Genomic DNA, 17,510 nt, shown 5'->3' with positions numbered 1-17,510 from the left:
CCGATAAAACTGAACCTGTTCCAATCGGTTTTGAACCGGTAATGAACCAATACTTTTAAAACTATTTTGGGGGATCTTTTGAGTGATTTGTGAATCAGTTCAAATCAGTTGGGAACCGGTAAACGGTAAATGATGCGAAAGTATTTTAGCGGTATAGCATCTAAGTCACGAGTTCGAGCATTCCGGAAAGCCTGGGACGCTTTGCCACCCCTTTTTTAACGTGATAAACTTTAAAAGCATTTTTTAAGAACAGTTACCTTCAAAAATTGTCAGAAAAATGAATGCCAAAAATTTTTTGTATATTTTACAGCATTTCTGTAACCTATTCGAAGAAAAATCCTAAGTTTATACAAATTTTCTGAGTGCATAATACGATTTCGCGCGGTTCTTTCTTCGGTCCCGAAAATGCATATTCCCTTTTAACGTACATTATTGTTTCGAAACAATTTTGAATAAGCATTTTCGTATTAATAAGATGAATTAGATAAATTTAGCTCGCCTGCCTCAAAAAAAAACAGACATCATATTGTAAGTAAGTTTTGTAACGAAAATCTTACGTAATTCTAACATTGGTGGTACAATAAAAAATAAAGTAAAATTAATCAAAGAAGAAATCTTCACAGGTAACGCTTTTAAGGAAAATTGATGTTATTATTTCGAAAAAATTACAAAGTTTTGTTTAAGAAAAGTTTCAAATAGGGTAAAATGGGGTAATTTTGATGCATTTCCAATTTAGAATTTTGACATATCTCATTGTTTTAGATGAGCAAGAGAAAGAAAAACAATGAAGAAGTGATGTTTTTCTCTCTTTGCTGTTTTTTTCTTCTCTTTAGTGATCTTTTTGTTCTAATCACGTTATAAATTATCTTCTCATAATTCACCAAAATTGGAAGTAATTTTAATAACCTTAAAATGACGTTTTCCTTCACTGAGAAAAAACGAGGGTGCGATTAACTTTTTTTCCTCATAACTTTAACACTTTTTAGGTGTAAAAATATATCAACATTTTTAATGTTAATTTTACACCTTTTCAAGGGTAAAATTAACATGAAAAAGGGTAAGTTTAACCCCCAATACACCTAAAAAGGGTAATATTTACACCGATTTTGGATCAATAATGCAGGGTAAAATTAACACTTCCGGAATGTTATTTTAACTTTTTCGGATTTCTCTCAGTATAAGACATTTTAAGTACTATCACAAATTTTCCGGAGTCATTCACAACTAAAAATCTCGCGTCAATATTTAAAATTGAGCAAATTTCTTGCAAAATATGTCCTGGCTGTGAGAATTTTCAAGTAAATTCTAGAAATCTTACTGCTCAATTGGCTCAATTGGCTCAATTGAATTTAAAATTAAAACGTGAAAAATCCTAGTGTGATAGCACCGTTAGATGAGCAAAAGAAAAACAGTGAAGAAGTGATGTTTTTCTCTCTTTGCTGTTCTTTTTGTTCTCTTTAGTGATCTTTTTGTTCTAATCACGTTATAAATTATCTTCTCATAATTCACCAAAATTGGAAGTAATTTTAATAACGTTAAAATGACGTTTTCCTTCACTGAGAAAAAAACGGGGATGCGATTAACTTTTTTTCCTCGTAACTTTAACACTTTTTCGGTGTAAAAATATATCAACATTTTTAATGTTAATTTTACACCTTTTTAAGAGTAAAATTAACATGAAAAAGGGTAACTTTAACCCATAATACACCTAAAAAGGGTAATATTTACACCGATTTCGGATCAATACTGCAGGGTAAAATTAACATTTCCGGAATGTTATTTTAACTTTTTCGGATTTCTCTCAGTATAAGACATTTTAAGTACTATCACAAATTTTCCGGAGTCATTCACAACTAAAAATCTCGCGTCAATATTTAAAATTGAGCAAATTTCTTGCAAAATATGTCCTGGCTGTGAGAATTTTCAAGTAAATTCTAGAAATCTTACTGCTCAATTGGCTCAATTGAATTTAAAATTAAAACGTGAAAAATTATAGTGTGATAGCACCGTTAGATGAGCAAAAGAAAAACAATGAAGAAGTGATGTTTTTCTCTCTTTGCTGTTCTTTTTGTTCTGTTTGACGATCTTTTTGCTGTAATCACGTTATTAATTATCTTCTCCTAAGTCACCATAATTGGAAGTAATTTTAATAACGTTAAAATGACGGTTTCCTTACGATAAGGTCCAAAAAGTTTTGTCTGCCGCAGTTTCTTGGGATATTTTTTTTTTGGTAAATGAAAAGAAAACAAACTTACTGTGACTGATGGGTGGTTTCACGTCGGGATTGGGGCTGATGTAGGGTGTCATGAGGGATGCTGGTGTGAGCGGTGGAGTGGGATTGCCCGGAACTGGACTGTGCTGATACCCAAGTCGAACATCTGGCTGCAAACTCTGCTGCTGCATGTTGGCCTGAAAATTTCCAGCACTACCACTCGGTAGGGCTGTACCCGCTACCGGATTCGGGTACTGTGGACTCCCCGTACCCGGACCCTGAGTGTACGGAGGCGAGGCATAGGGAATGGCACTGGAAACACGCTGAGGCTGCTGTTGCCCCATCATTGCCCCTCCCATAGTTCCCCTACCATAATTCCCATGCATCGGACCTTGAACACTTCCTCGAGCATAACCCTGACCCGGAGGCTGCTGCTGCTGCTGGAGTGGCACAAAGTGTTGCTGTGGCGGTGGTTGAGCCTGTTGCTGGGCAAATTGCTGCATTTGCCCCATAGGAACATTCTGCTGAGGAGTCATTGGATACATTCCCGAACGCTTCTGACTGGCATGCATCATGGGAGATGGATAGGGTGCCATTCGCCTTGTCTGATGATACCCATTTGCCATGCCCTGCATCTTAGCCATGGGATTCATATCGACCATCTGTGACATTTGCTGCACCACACTCGGTCCCATCTGGCCCTGTCCCATTGCATGATGACCACCTCCCGCCTGACCAAGTGGCAACTGATTCATCGGCATCATCTGCAAGGTTGGGTTGACTTTGAAGCACTCTTCGCAACACATCCAGTGATCCTGTGAGGATTTTTCATTACTCACCTCCTGCTTTCCCGGACTATAATTCAATTCCATCTGATTCATCTGTGACATCCCATGTGGCATATTTGTTCCTCCAGCTCCTATAAATTGATTCCCACCAGCATTACCCGGAAACCCACTCATATTCCCATACTGATCTCTTCCCGGTAGTATCATATTCCCACCCTGATTTCCATACCCCGTTGGCCCATATGCCCCCATCATGGGATTTGGGGGTGCAGCATTCTGACGCCCCTGGGGATTGTACATGCCGCCACCCTGAAGACTCTGTTGTCCCTGATTCTGATGCCCAAACTGATGCATATGATGCTCATCCATCATACCTGGATTCTGCTGACCAAATTGCCCACCCATTTGACTCTGATACTGTTGCCCATAAGGATTTCCCTGTTGCTGATACCCCATCGATGCATCCCCATAATTTCGTGTCGGTGGCAACTGATCCTTGGCCATTGTTGACTCTGATGCTGTACCCAGTTGAGAATTCATCTCGTCAATTGCTTAACGTTCTATACACAAAAAAAAATCACCCAAAAAAACACTCATCAAGAATGTTCTTTTCTTTCTTCACATGACATTTTCTTACCATAAATATTGCGTGAAAATTCGTGCCATGAGACTTTATTGGTTACACTGTCCTATTCGACATCCATATTTCTCACCACACGTATTACAGAAATCTCAGTGACTCTGCAATGATACAAGGGAAATGGAGAGTCTCTTTTTTTATATAAATTGTCTATTTGTGGACGAAAATTGACCTCCCGCATACAAAATTAAAAGTACACAGTAAAAAAAATTTACAACCACTATCGTTGGTAATTTTTGCACGAGCGCTACCGTTGTGAGGTTTGTGTATTGGCAATGTTGTGTATTGGCAAAGTTGTGTATTGTCAATTTTATAAAATGGCTTCCTGTCTATAATTTTGATTGTAGAGCAATTTAGTTCGATTTATGTGTATTATCTGTGAAAAGTCTCTGCATTAAACTAAGAAAAAAAGAAAAAAAAGAACAAAAAAATAAAAAACATGAAGAGATGGTCTGAGACTTGAACCCATAACCTTTGCGTTGTTGATCTCGTGTTTTCCGGCTGCGCCACGAACTTGCTTACTTCTCTTAAGCAAATGGCCAAGAGTTGCATCGTCAATTTTTCTAATTTACATGATGCTTCCTCTGTTTTCTGTTATTACATAATTATTCCTCATTTTTTGCGACTGAGGCATATTTTAAGAATCCAGTGAATGATTCTAGAAGACAATTAGACAGTTAGAAATGCGAAAAGTGACTAAAATCTTAGAAAATTTGCAATAGTGAACAATGAAATTTTGACAGTTCTCACACAAATTTTCCCATACACAAATTTTATTACACAAACTTAATTTTACTAGCATTATGTTAGTATCATATTACAAATATGATAGTAATTTTACAATTTACAACCAAAATGCTTGTGAAAATACACAACTTTTCCCATACACAACTTTATTTCTCACACAATTTTTTACTGTGTAGGAGAAAAAAAACGTAGAAAAAGAGTCAATGAGAAAGAAACATTAACATTGTTAAACGCGGAAATTTTTCAAGAAAATACACATTTTTGTGCATTTTTTTTTTCAGAGACTCTGATTGCTCTGGCTGCACTGTGTGATCCATTCAGAACGCTGTTTTTTCTCAACACACAGCCTACTTAGGAATATTTGATTGATATTTATGGAAGGTAAGATTTGATTGTCATTAAATGTTTCTAAATATTTGTCCTAAAATAAATTAATCGCTTAAAGAAAATTTTGAAGTAATTTTGCACTTTTACCAAGTATGAGCTTATTCCACTTATAAAAATTTGCTACTTTCAATTGGCATTAGAGTTTTTTCTTGCAAAATTTTGCCATTCATTAAATATTTTTATACATAAAATATTTATTAGGTTTAAAAAATATATATATTATTCTAGTCGGTAAGTTTTCTGTGACGAAAAAATAGATCCAAATGTTTTTTGCACCTTTGTACCCGCAAAATATGGACTGTTTATATGGAACACCGGTGTCCCATTAAGAAAATATATTTTTTTTAACCTAAAGTTATTTCTTTCCTAATGTTTGTACATAGGGTGGAATCACCACTTCTCGCCACTTACATTGAGGCCATTTACATCACCGCATTAGATTGGGATTTGTTTAATTTTTCTCGATATAAACGGCAAATCCAATACGACCCCTCGTATCGAATTGGATTGGATTCAAATTGTTCCAACTGTCCAAAACATTTTCGGAGCGCGCGAAGCGAAATTCTGAGTTGCATTTGACGTTAAAACCGTTAAACTAACCTCATCATTTGTGTTGTTTTGGTAAAGAAGTCGCACAAAATAAAATTTTCAAGACTTTTTTTTGTGTATTGTGCAAGGATATGGGCAACAAACAAGTTTAAAAGAGGTGACAAAGCAAGCTCCTCTTCTAAATTGATCAGGAGAAGGAGGTTGTTGTGACGAGAGACTCTAAAAAAATTGCAACCAAGAAGTTTTTGCAGAATTCCTTAAACAAGGATATGAACGTAATGTTAAGCAAATTGTGTAGTTAAATTTAAGAATCTTAAGCAAAATATCCAACTTAAAAATCGAAAATATTATTTTTAACCTCACAAAAATGACATCCCGCTAAAAATCCAATTCAATCTTAACAGCACGATGTAAACAGACAAGATTGGATTCGGATTTTGGGACAATCCAATCTCAATCTAATGCGACGATGTAAATGGCCTCATTGAAATCGCTATTTTTCGCGATTTGTGAAATAAATCAGCCGCAAAAATCTTTGTATTTTTACTGCTGCTACATATAGGGTCGAAAAATAATAAATATTCTTTTTGGAATTACGATTTTAAGCATTTTTAGAGTAATAATTTAAGCAAGTGCATCGAATCCAATATTTCTTACCAAATATACTAAGTGCCATTAAATTTTCATCAAGCAAAATATACCTTTTTGGATAAATAATTTGTCTATTCAATATTTAATTACACTTGTGGAATACATAAAATTTGTATTTAGTTAATTAATATTCTCTTTTCAATATGCGACGCTAACTTCACTTCATAGATTGTCAGTTGTCAAATTTGTATTGTTTACTTTCTGCAATAGACCTATAATTTGATTTCTCAAAGAATAGTGGAAGAAAATAGTTTAAAGTGAGTAATAATAAGGTGACCATGAGGAAAAAGAAATGCTGAATGTATTCTTTTTATAATATTGCCTAAAATAATCGAGTTTGAACCTTTTCAAGTGGGTGGCGAGAAAAGGTTACAAAACTGGCGAAAAGTGGTAAAAAGTGGCGACGAAGTGGTTATTTTTGCATTGTTAATAAAAATCAGTTTTTTAAGTAGTCCAGCGTTAAATTCAAGGTCTATTGTTTTCACGAATCTAGAGCCAATACATCTAAGTAGTTTTGTGTCAAATTTGAGTTACTTTGTAATAAGAGTTCAAAAGTTATAATAAAATTAATTCCTCTTTTTCCTATACATGGCGATAAGTGGTTACTCCACCCTAATTGTACAGTAGAAGGTTAAAGGAATAAAGGAAGGTAGGAATTAGTTTAAGAGAAACAAATAATGCAATAATAGGTCCAATTTTTTGAAATTTAAAATTTGATCAAAAATACGAAAATTGTTTAGAATAAAACGTAATTTCTTTAACAAACCTAACAAAATTTTGTAAGTGCTCACATATACAGTAGACGTAGACTCTCAAATTCGGTCATTTGGGACCGAAATGTCACTCGAATTTGACAGAAATTCGGGCATCAAATTATTTGAAATGCAACGATTTTTTGTTCACCTGCATACTCATATTGAGTTTACATGCTCATATTAATTGTAAATTTCATGAAAGCCCCTTAATAATGCAAAATCACATCACAACTGAGACAAATCAGGGAAAATATGAGCATATTTGCTTCATTCGATAATCATAATCGAACTAGAAAAATGTCAACAAACATTTTTCAAATTTAACTGTTGTCCTAATTAAAAAGTTGTCTGATGTTAAAGGAGCCGAATTAGCGAGAGTCTACTGTAAGTATTACAGATTAAATAAGATGAAAAAAAAAGCTCTAAAACATTAAAAAAAAACAAAAGATCATGGATTATAACATTCCATTATAACTTTAGAGTCCAAAATGACTAAAGCTAATCCTCGAAAATATTTACCATGTAAAATTAGTCAGTAAAGCATTAGGTAAAGGAAACTTGTGCAAATGACCACTGATCGACGATTCTAAAGGCCTACATAGATTCAGGCTAATCTTCGAGAAGATTTAACATATCCAAAACTGTCATATTCTGTGGGTTTACATCTTAGGTAGACTTACGACTTATTGATCTAGTTCTAGACAGACACACTTATGGCTTACTAGAAAAATAATGGGAATACAGTCTAGTCATTATTTTGAATACAATTAGGGGAGACTGGGGTATGTTTTGTCAAAACGAAAATTTCAATATTCACTATTTTCTAAAATAAAAGAGACTGAGGCTTGAAATTTTTATTATAGTTATCCTTCAAGAACCTTCTTAAACTTACAAAATTTCAAGGAATTCGAGGAAGGATTATTAGATTAAAAAATAATGAAGTTTTAATCCTTATTTTTGGAATATTTAGCTTACAGAAAATATTATCAATATTGATTAGCTCAATTCCAGCACCTTTCTCGTTAAGATAGAGAAAAATTATCTTCGATAAAGTTTCAGAGGAATAAATTTCCTATAAAAATATGTCTATTTGATATTTTTAACGTTTGCGAGAGTAAAACGTCACAAATAATCCGAAAACTGACAAAATTTGCCACAGCAATTTTGTGAATCTCCACAAAATCGACTTTTAGAAAATGATTCGAAAATCACATTTCTTTCGAGATAGAGGAAAACAGTCTTCTGCAATGTTGTAGAGCAGTAAATTTCCTATAAGAATATGCTCATTATAAAACGTTTAAGTTTTCTCAGAGCTCATGAAAGAATTAAATATGCGTTTTGACAAGTTTTGCTCCAGTCTTCCCTACGTTAAGCCATCTCCCAGCTTAAGCTGTAGGTTATCCAGTACATTAGGATCACTGACTAGAAGTCCTTTATGGCCTCTACACATTGGGAACAATTTTTGTCAAAAATTGCTTTTTTGAAGGAAATTCCCTGCAGCGTTGTAGGGGGAAACGTCAAAATTCTGTCAAAAACGCAATTTTTGACGAAAATTGCTCCCAATGTGTAGACGCCTTTACATAAATCTCCTTTACATAATCCTTTACTTACAAATTTTACAGAATAAATGTTGTCGAGAACTAGCCTGCGTCTATGTGGGCTTAGGCTCTTATGAACTTAGACACAGCATAATATTCAATTAAATTTATTGTTGTAAACAGTATTTAGAGTGAGAAAGGTGAGAAAGTTACATCTAACTTTTCTATTTTTTAACCAAATAAATGAAGGACGTCTTTAGATTATTATATTACTATAGGGCCAGTCCAGATAGACTTCCATTTGTACCCATATATGGTAATAATTGGAATTTTGAACACAATTTTGATTTTTTTTTTTTAATATTTCGAATTTAATGGTTTTTTTTTTAAATTCCAAGACAAAAATTAAATTTTGCAGTAGGAGGAAGTGGGACACCTTTGAAAGTGGCACCTTTGAAATTGGGATTTTTCACCTATTTTTAAATAAAATTGAGGCCTATCGTGACATAATTTAGCTGCACAGATTGAAAGCTAAATTACATTTTGATATGGTTCAGTTCCACTTAAATATAGGAGAAAACTCCCAATTTCAAAGGTGATCCACTTTAAAAGGTACCCCACTTCCCCTTAAATATAGTAGCCGTACTCACTATGGCGTTGTTATCTCGTAATCTCCGTAATCTGTTATCTTGTTATAATTTTTCATTTATAAAATACATAACGAGAACATAACGAGATAACGAGATAACGATATTACAAGATAACAGCGCCATAGTGAGTACGGCTAGTTTAAATCTTATTCTTTTATATGTTTAACGAGTTAATTAAATATTTTTTTATTATGCTGAAAAAAAATTTAGAGAAAATATCCTGTTTTTTTTTAATGTTCTTGACCCATTTAACCTCTTATCATGGATTTAAAAGTTTCAATCAAAGGCTTAACCCTTTAACGACGAGACAGTATTCGTGGACCGAAAATCAGCAATAAAAATGAAACCAATTAACAAAATCAGTAACAGGTCATATATCTGGCCTTCGCAAAGCCAACAGAGTCTGATTTGGTGTATTTTTTGTCTCTACGAACGATAGGAACAAAAGTAGCCTAAAAATTTAAGTAATTTTTCTGACAATACCAATGAATGATAATTTTCAATCTAATGAAAAATATTATGTTTGAGTATTGTAGTTTCTTTTCCCAAAACGGTTTTGCTTAGAAAAATTGGAAGTATAAAAAATATTTAAAATTAATTTTCATTATGAAAATTTAAAAATTCGTCAATTTTGAGCTTAAAAATTTACTAATAGCAAATAGCTGAAGACTGTCAAAAAATATCCTAGATTCCTTCAGCCTTCTACTTTACAATTATGTACAATTACAGTAGAGTCTCGTTATAGTCCATATTTGGTTTCAGATTTGACACTTGAGTCGCACTATAGTCCATGTCATTTTTAAAAATTATCAACGACTTTTAGTATTGAAATTTCTCGACGGCTTCCACTTTCTTTGCGATTGTGGTACTTGTCCTCGCTCTCTTCATTATGGATCACAATTATCACAACTACTCAATAAAGTTTGCCAAAAATATTAAAATAATTGTGCTTGTTGCGTTCAAAAAACATAACCTAACATAAAATCAGTGTTTTGAAATCAACGGTCGATAAATTGTGGACTATAGACCGATGGCCTATAGCGAGACTCTACTGTACGCACAAACATAAGAAAAAAATAACTTCAGGTTGTCAGGAAAAATTATTTTTCTTTATGGGACACCGGTGTTCCAATCGTCCTTAAAGGCTTAAAGGCTCAATGAAATTTTACAATCTTTTCTAGAAGAATTTGAATATAAGGATTTAACAGTCTCTTACTACCAGCATAATAAAAAAAATATTTTTCTCTAAGGTATTTCTAACAATTTAAAATAAAATATCTTCGCTTCAAATTAATGTAAGAAATTAGATTAATCCCAGAATTAAGGGTGATTTAGTAAAAATTATTATAGTTTTTTATTTTCTTACAAGAGAGAAAATTTTTGAAGATTATTGCATTATGAATGGAACATTCTGTAGCCCATATTACAATTTTGCTAATAATAATTAAACGTATAGCATCAATGCCCAATTATTGTCACAGAATTCATAGAAAATTAATTACTGGATGATTTTGATCCATGTCAAATTATCCAATGAATATTTTAATCCAAAATTATTCACTTTTCCGTGAAAAATTTTAATTTCATCATCAAATTCACCATCATGTTGGGAAAAAAAATGTTCTGAATTAATCATAGGCAGGTCCTTCAGTGCCTTACAACCATTTAATTTGAATAAATGCGTAAGTACCCTTTTAATTATATCATTAAATTAATTTTTCGCTGTATAATTAATTTATTTACGAGAAAATTAAATCATAATTTGATATTTTTGGATTCTTTATGAATTTTAAAATCCATTTTTTATTAATTAGATGTGGTTTAAATAATAATATATTGCACTTCAATTGAAAATTTGATTTTTGCTAAAAAGTGCATTCTCTGAGCAAAGAGTATATCTGGGATTCTGGTCTCTTGGGAATGGGAATAAAAGAAACTTACTTTTGAAGCTTCTAGGTCACTTCTTGGCCAATCTACGATTGCTGAGATAGATGCAGTGTATTGCTGAGTTCTTGAAGAACTTGGAACATCACATCCGGTGATTCCAGAGACAACCTATTCTGCCTCACACAAATCTCCCCCAATCGATCGATCCGTCCGGAGGAGGGAGACTCACAGAACTTAACACTCACTTCCCCTTCTTCACCCTCAATTTTCACGCACTTTTCCACAATTTTCTGTACAATCTGAAAGTGGGGATGATGGGTGGGGAGTCAGACTCCTCGCCAGATGGTCACTGGGGCTGCTGTGGCAGCTTCCAGGTGGCTTTTTGAGGTGTTTTTTTCTTATTGAACAAAACTACCGTCCGATGGTTCCTGCGATGTTGCCAGTGTTTTGCATAAAATGGCGATGGCAAGCTCTGTTCACTGACACTTTTCTCTCACTTTTTTCTTCCCTGCTCAAAATCTCACCTTTCACTCACTTTCTCAGCACTTTAAACATACAATTCTCCTCCTTGGTGTATCCTAGGTGGTCAGACAGGAGTCTTAAGTGGCTGGGAGGACCCCAAAAAAGACTATTGATCAAAAATTTACGAGAGACGTTGCACTAAAATGTTCACAGATAGAATTATTGATTACCACTCAATTATTCACAAGTACAGCACATCCAATAACAATTAGACACTACCAGTGGATACTTAAGTATTCCGTGGGGTCATACGCACGGCACAAATACACATTTTAACGCGGTAAAAGGTGATTAAAATGATTTTTCGCGAAGACGCCGTGAACCCCGTGAACCGAAATGTGAAATATCCCTTAGAGCGGAGAAAAATCCCATCAACAGAGGAATTGGGATATTTCACCAAAACATGAAACTACCATGAAACATTATGAGAAATTTCACGATTTTCCTGGAAATTCACAGTATTTTCAGAAAAAAATTACTATTATTTTGGCTGAAATCTAAAGACTAAGTTTCTAGTCAAATAATTTATACTTCCTTGGCAACTTTTGGGTCAGAAATCTCTGTAAATTTCATCTTTTTAGAATATGTGAAACATGCCTGCGCCATCTGGATAGCTTTTCCACAACGCCGCAAAAAATTGAGGTTATGAGTGCTGTTTACAATTCTCTCCGGAAGACTTTTTTCTGGAGAATTTTTGTATTTTAAGGGGCTTTCCGATTGATTTTTAATCACCTGAAACAACAACAATGGACCTTAGTTTCATCCGCGATCCTGCAACAGTTCGCGCACGAGTCTACGTGGGTGCATTGGCAGATGGGGCGACTCGACAGGAGATGGATGAGTATTTTCAGAAATACGGCAATATCATTGGAGTTGTGGTCAATAGGGGCTTTGGCTTCATCCAATTTGAGACAGAAGAGATGGCTGCAGCTGCCCTAAAGGACAAGCACGGTATGATTCATGGGAAAAAGATTTTCGTGAAGCCTGCTCAATCTGGGGTGGGAAATACTCGACCTGGAGCTCAGGCGGGTGTCCAGAAAGTTGGAGGAGTATGGGATATCCCTGTGGGCGGATCTGCAGGAGATGCTCAAGGAGTTTGGAATACCTACAACCGGAAAGCAGATTTTGGGGCCAGTCTAATGAACATTCCTCCCGTAAGCTATCCTTCCTGGATGGTGGTGCCTGGAAGGAATGATTGTGAGATTATTGTGGTTTCCAGAGCACTTACAGTCTATGCCGAAGCAATTGAGGCTCACCTAAAGAGGCTGGGACTGTCTGTGGATTTGCTCTATCCCAATGATGACGTGCCAATTGGGAAGGTTCTGGGCAACATCTCATCCCGTGGCTGCCTCTATGCTGTCTTGGTGACACCTCAGAATGAGGAACACCGCAGCATCACTGTCAATATCCTGTACGGGCAGCCAGCTGAGCATAGAAATATGCCCGTTGAGGATGCCATTAAGTTCATCGCTGAGAACTTCCGGGAGAAGATGAATAGAGATGCTGCAGCATCTACAACAACCTCTATCCCCACAACTACTCAATCCCTTCCCATCACTCCCATTGTATCTGGTTCCCTGAAAGACAAGCATCCCGACAGCATTCAATCCCTGCTCCTTCTACTCACGGAAAACCGGATGCTAACTGTTCTGCAGTACGACAAGATCATCAAATACTTGACTGAACGGCGAGAACTTCAAATGAAAGTGGAGCTAGGCGATGAAGATGCCATTCAGGAGAGAACGGAAATCTTGGAGGCACAGAAGAAGCAACAGGAGGAACAGGATTTGCACCAGAAAATTCTCAGTATTCTCAATAAACCCAGCATCACTGGGAATTCAGCTGCGGAATCCAAGCCCCCTTTAGCCATAGACAATCCCCATCGCGACAGTACCATAAAACTCCTGCAGGATCCAAAGGTGCAAAAGGCTCTCGACACCGTTCTCAAGAGCACCCTTTTGCAGTCCCTGGATGTGGCTTTCTGAGGGCAACTGGAGCATAGTGAATAAGTCCTCGTCTTGGCAATTTCATCTCGCACATTTTACCATGATTTCGTCGTATTGTCTCAATAAAATAAATTGAATAGGCTAAAAAATGCGTTTTATGATGATTTACAGTCCCTGGTATAATATGTTGGCGCACAAAAAATTCTCCTTTCTTTAAACTCAATAATTTTCCCTATACTTTCTCTGTATTTTTCTTCGATTTTTTTGATTAAATAACAAATGATAGTAAAAAAAATGAAAAAGGAAATTTTTCTAATTTTCAACAATTAGGATAAAGTTCTCTTCTTTCGAACGTTCATGCCTTTGAATAATGTGAATTTCTTTTGTTTTATGTAAGAGATTTACACATAATTATCACGGATTTATCAACAATTGATGATAAACCAACTAATATTTAATAGAAATGTGTAAGTCTCTTAGGAAAACTAAAAGAAAATTCACATTGTTCGAAGGCATGAACATACGAAGGGAGATTACTTTCCTCTATATCCCAATACTATCAAGTATTGAACCAAGAGATTTCGCATCGCAATGTTAGTGCTGCACGCTGCTTCCATTTATTAATTAAGAGTATTTTTTTTAACGAATTTAATTTTTTTTTTAACGAGGTGGGCAACAGTCACTCAGTTCACCTCGTGAGCCGATCTGTCAATCTTTGTGCCCATATCACCCATATTTGCCGATTTTTTTAATGAACCGATGTACCGATTTCTGGCCAAATTGTGTCGACTTAATAAATCAACAGATCTTAGAAAACTAGTGCCGATTTTTCGATCCAGATCGGCACTATTCTACTGATCTGTTTGGATCAGTAACAGTGAATATTTGTATCAACTGAAGTATACTACTTTTATGCCGAAACTCGTTCTCGTACCTGCATCTAATTCCTAATATTTCTAATCAAAAAAACAGTAAGTTGAATAATAAAATATGATTAACAAAATCTCACTAGGCTATGTAAGATGCAGTGATGCAATCGACTGGCCGAGGAGGATCTCATCATGATGTTACGGGTTCGAATCCAATTAAAATATTTTTTTTTCGTTTCCGATTAATCAATCTTTTTCACTTCAAATATTAATCTTATTAATTTCTTTAAAAAGTAGGAATTATTTTTTTTATCATAGATTCACTTCTACATTGAATAATCTGACTAAAAATTACAGTAGACTCTCGCAAATTCGGCTCTTTTAAGATCGGGCTACTTTTTAATTCGGGCAGCGGTTACATTTGAAAAAAGTTTGTTGTCATTTTTCAAGTTTGATTATGATTATCAAATGAATAAAATATGCTCAAATTTGGCATGGTTTGTCTTAGATTTGATGTGATTTTGCATTATTGAGGGATTTTCATGCAATTTACGTTATGAGTGTGTAAACTCAATATCTATATGCACATGAATAAAAAATCGTTACATTTAAAAAAGTTTGTCGCCCGAATTTCTGTCTAATTCGGCTGACATTTCGGTCCCATATGCCCGAATTTGAGAGAGTCTACACTGTAACTAAAAACAAATTTTATGTATTCGCCGAATGTAATTAAGTGTTCAATAGGCAAATTATTTATTCAAAAATTAAATTTTGTTCGATAAAAGTTTCATGGCACTTACTATATTTGGTAAGAAATATTAAATTTGATGCACTTGCTTAAAATATTCCTCTAAAAATGCTCAAATATTTAAATTCAAAACAAAAAAAAATAGTGTTTTTCGACTCTATATGTAGCAGCAATAAAAATACAAGTAATGCCCAACGCACAATAACTTTTATTTTGTAAACATGTTTTTGATATTTCAGTGAGAGTGAATGAAATCTAGATCTAGTCATCTCGCTCACTCTCACAGAAAATTTTGAAAACATGTTTACAAATAAAACTTATTGTGCTCTGGGCATAACTTTGCGGCTCATTTATTTCATAAATCGTGAAAAATTGCGATTTCAATATACGTGGCGAGAAGTGCGGCACTGACGAAAAGTGATGATTTCACCCTAGGTGTCAAAAGTTTGTTGCCTCATTTGAAAAGTTACTTAAAATGGTCAAAAACATGCAACTAACTTAAAATTAACAGGCTATATTTTGAGTTTATGTCATTTGAGAGGCAAATGATGGGTTTGGACATTCCTAAAGTTATCTATGGTAAATACATGTGTATAAGAGTAATGATAAATAACTAGAAATCTGTTTTTCGATAATTCATAATTTAGTTTTAAATGGCAAGCTAAAATGAGTTAAAGGGTATGAAATCGTCCAGGGATACTGTCGGAATGAATCTGCTTTGTTAGTTGCTAGCTTTTATGAAAAATCACGAAAGATTATACATAAAATATCCAAATATTATATTAATGATGTACGAGTACATCTGAAAAAACGCTACTGGAAGACCTGGGGTATCGACTCAGAGGGGTGATAACAGCATTGTAAGTATCTCTGATAGTGACCCAATTATGTCTGCTTCATAAATTGAAAGACAGTTGGTTGCTGAAGGAACACAGGTCCTTATCCTTACTGTTATAAAAATCAAGAGAAAATGCTCAGTGTTTGGGTGGCTCGCAATATTCCATTGGTAAACAAGACCAATCTGAATAAAAGGATGTAGATTTACTTGAAACATGTTAAACAAGTAAAACTACCACCATTTATCCAGATTAGACTAGCTAACCAATGGAATATTGGGAATATTGCTTGTCTCCCAAATATTCTGACCATTTTCAGTTGATTTTTATAACAGTAGGGACCTGCGTCCTTTCAGTAACCAACTGACTGCGAATTTTTGAAGCAGACATCATAGAGTCCCTATCAGTGATACTTATAATGCTGTTATCGACCTTCTGAGTCGAAACCTTAGGTCTGCCAGTAACGTTTTTTAGATGTTGTCGTACCTTATCACAATATATTTTGGCGATTTTATGTATATTTTGTAGAGATTTTCTATAAAATTTGGCAATTAACGACGCAAATTCATTCCGGCAGTATATATGGACAATTTCCCTCCTTTTAACTTTTTGTAATTTTCAATTTTTAACCTAAATTATAAATTATCAAAAAATAGATTACAGTAGAGTTCCTCAAATTTGAACATTTGGGGGGTATAGATGACATTTCTCACTCCTCAAATTTGAACAATATTTTCAAAAATGTAACGGAAATCATGTGAAATGCACTTTTCCTAAATTAAGTAAAATAACTTTAGAGAATATATCAATGTAATTTATTGTGAAATAAGTGGAATTTGTTGCGGAACTTAATATAATACGATAATATTGAGGAAAAACCAAAGAAAAATGGAACTCCACGAAAAACTTTCTTCACATATCCTCAAATTTTACATTTTGAACTCAACCGTCGTTCAAATTTGAGGAACTCTACTGTATTTCTTTTTATTTATCAAAACTTTTATACACATGTATTTACCATAGACAACTTTAACAGCGTACAAACCCACCATTTGCCTTTCAAATGACATAAAATCAAAATGTAACCAGTTTACATTAAGTTGGTTGCATGTTTTGATCATTTTAAATTAGTTCTTTAAATGAGGTAACAAACTTTTGATTTTTCAAAAATGACCAACTTTTGGAAAACAATAATTTTTTATATGAAATAAAATTATTTTTTTTTAATATATAAATAAGATCTACGGATTACAGGCAACTAATTTGCAAAACGAAAAATTCGAAAAAGTAATTTTTTCTATCATTTTTTGCATCTGGTTTCCCGATCATACATGAGGCAACAAACTTTTGACACCTACTGTACTTATTTACACAAAGTTGAATCTTTCATGATGTCTCCTGAAAAATGGCCAAAAATTAGTTGGCCCCTTGTAATTTCCAAGGAGCGAAATTTATTTTGTACCAAGATACAAGGAAGTTGCCCGAACTCTAAATTTGGTTTATCCGGTATTCCGTGTTATCCAGAATTTCAAAAATATTCCATAAAAAGATAAAAACGAATAACTGGCATGTAAAAGGAGTAAAAAAATATTGCTCAGGGCAAGAATCGAACCCGGGCCATTTTGATGAGACATCTTCTGCTAACTTACTGCTCCACTATCACTCTTTCTGAAAATCGAAATGTACTCTATCACATGTAGCAATTTAAATGTTTTCTTTCGAATTTTTTTGATCAGAAAAACAATTTTTGCAATTTTTAAGGGAAGCACTGCCTCTCTTGATTTT

General features: G+C 34.3%; 2 protein-coding genes across 6 annotated transcripts in view; one reads left to right on the top strand and one right to left on the bottom strand.

Annotated features, from left to right (window-relative positions):
• The window catches only part of LOC129804307 (zinc finger MIZ domain-containing protein 1), a 37,367-nt gene extending 25,684 nt beyond the window's left edge, over positions 1-11,683 (bottom strand). For 2 of the 5 annotated variants that reach the window (XM_055851475.1, XM_055851477.1), the window contains exons 1-3: positions 10,859-11,674; positions 3,638-3,741; positions 2,256-3,560 (exon numbers count right to left, since the gene is read on the bottom strand). In XM_055851475.1, the coding sequence (XP_055707450.1) occupies positions 2,256-3,540 (1,285 nt within the window). In that variant the 5' untranslated portion in view covers positions 3,541-3,560; positions 3,638-3,741; positions 10,859-11,674. Of the gene's footprint in view, positions 1-2,255; positions 3,561-3,637; positions 3,742-10,858 lie in introns of all 5 variants that reach the window. The other 3 variants (XM_055851478.1, XM_055851479.1, XM_055851476.1) reach the window with 3 other exon arrangements.
• A 260-nt stretch (positions 11,684-11,943) lies between these two features.
• LOC129804344 (nuclear receptor coactivator 5) lies at positions 11,944-13,421 on the top strand. The gene has a single exon (XM_055851571.1). It carries the CDS (start codon positions 12,073-12,075, stop codon positions 13,309-13,311), a length of 1,239 nt encoding a protein of 412 aa, XP_055707546.1. The 5' UTR covers positions 11,944-12,072; the 3' UTR covers positions 13,312-13,421.
• Positions 13,422-17,510: the final 4,089 nt, after the last annotated feature.

The sequence above is a fragment of the Phlebotomus papatasi genome, chromosome 2 (genome assembly GCF_024763615.1).
Source record: "Phlebotomus papatasi isolate M1 chromosome 2, Ppap_2.1, whole genome shotgun sequence".
NCBI classification, from domain to species: Eukaryota; Metazoa; Arthropoda; class Insecta; order Diptera; family Psychodidae; genus Phlebotomus; species Phlebotomus papatasi.
This window is presented reverse-complemented; position numbering and strand designations above follow the sequence as displayed.

Bases quoted from the DNA above. Each gene is read 5' to 3' on its own strand.
- LOC129804344 (XM_055851571.1), top strand. From the start codon at position 12,073: ATGGACCTTAGTTTCATCCGCGATCCTGCAACAGTTCGCGCACGAGTC.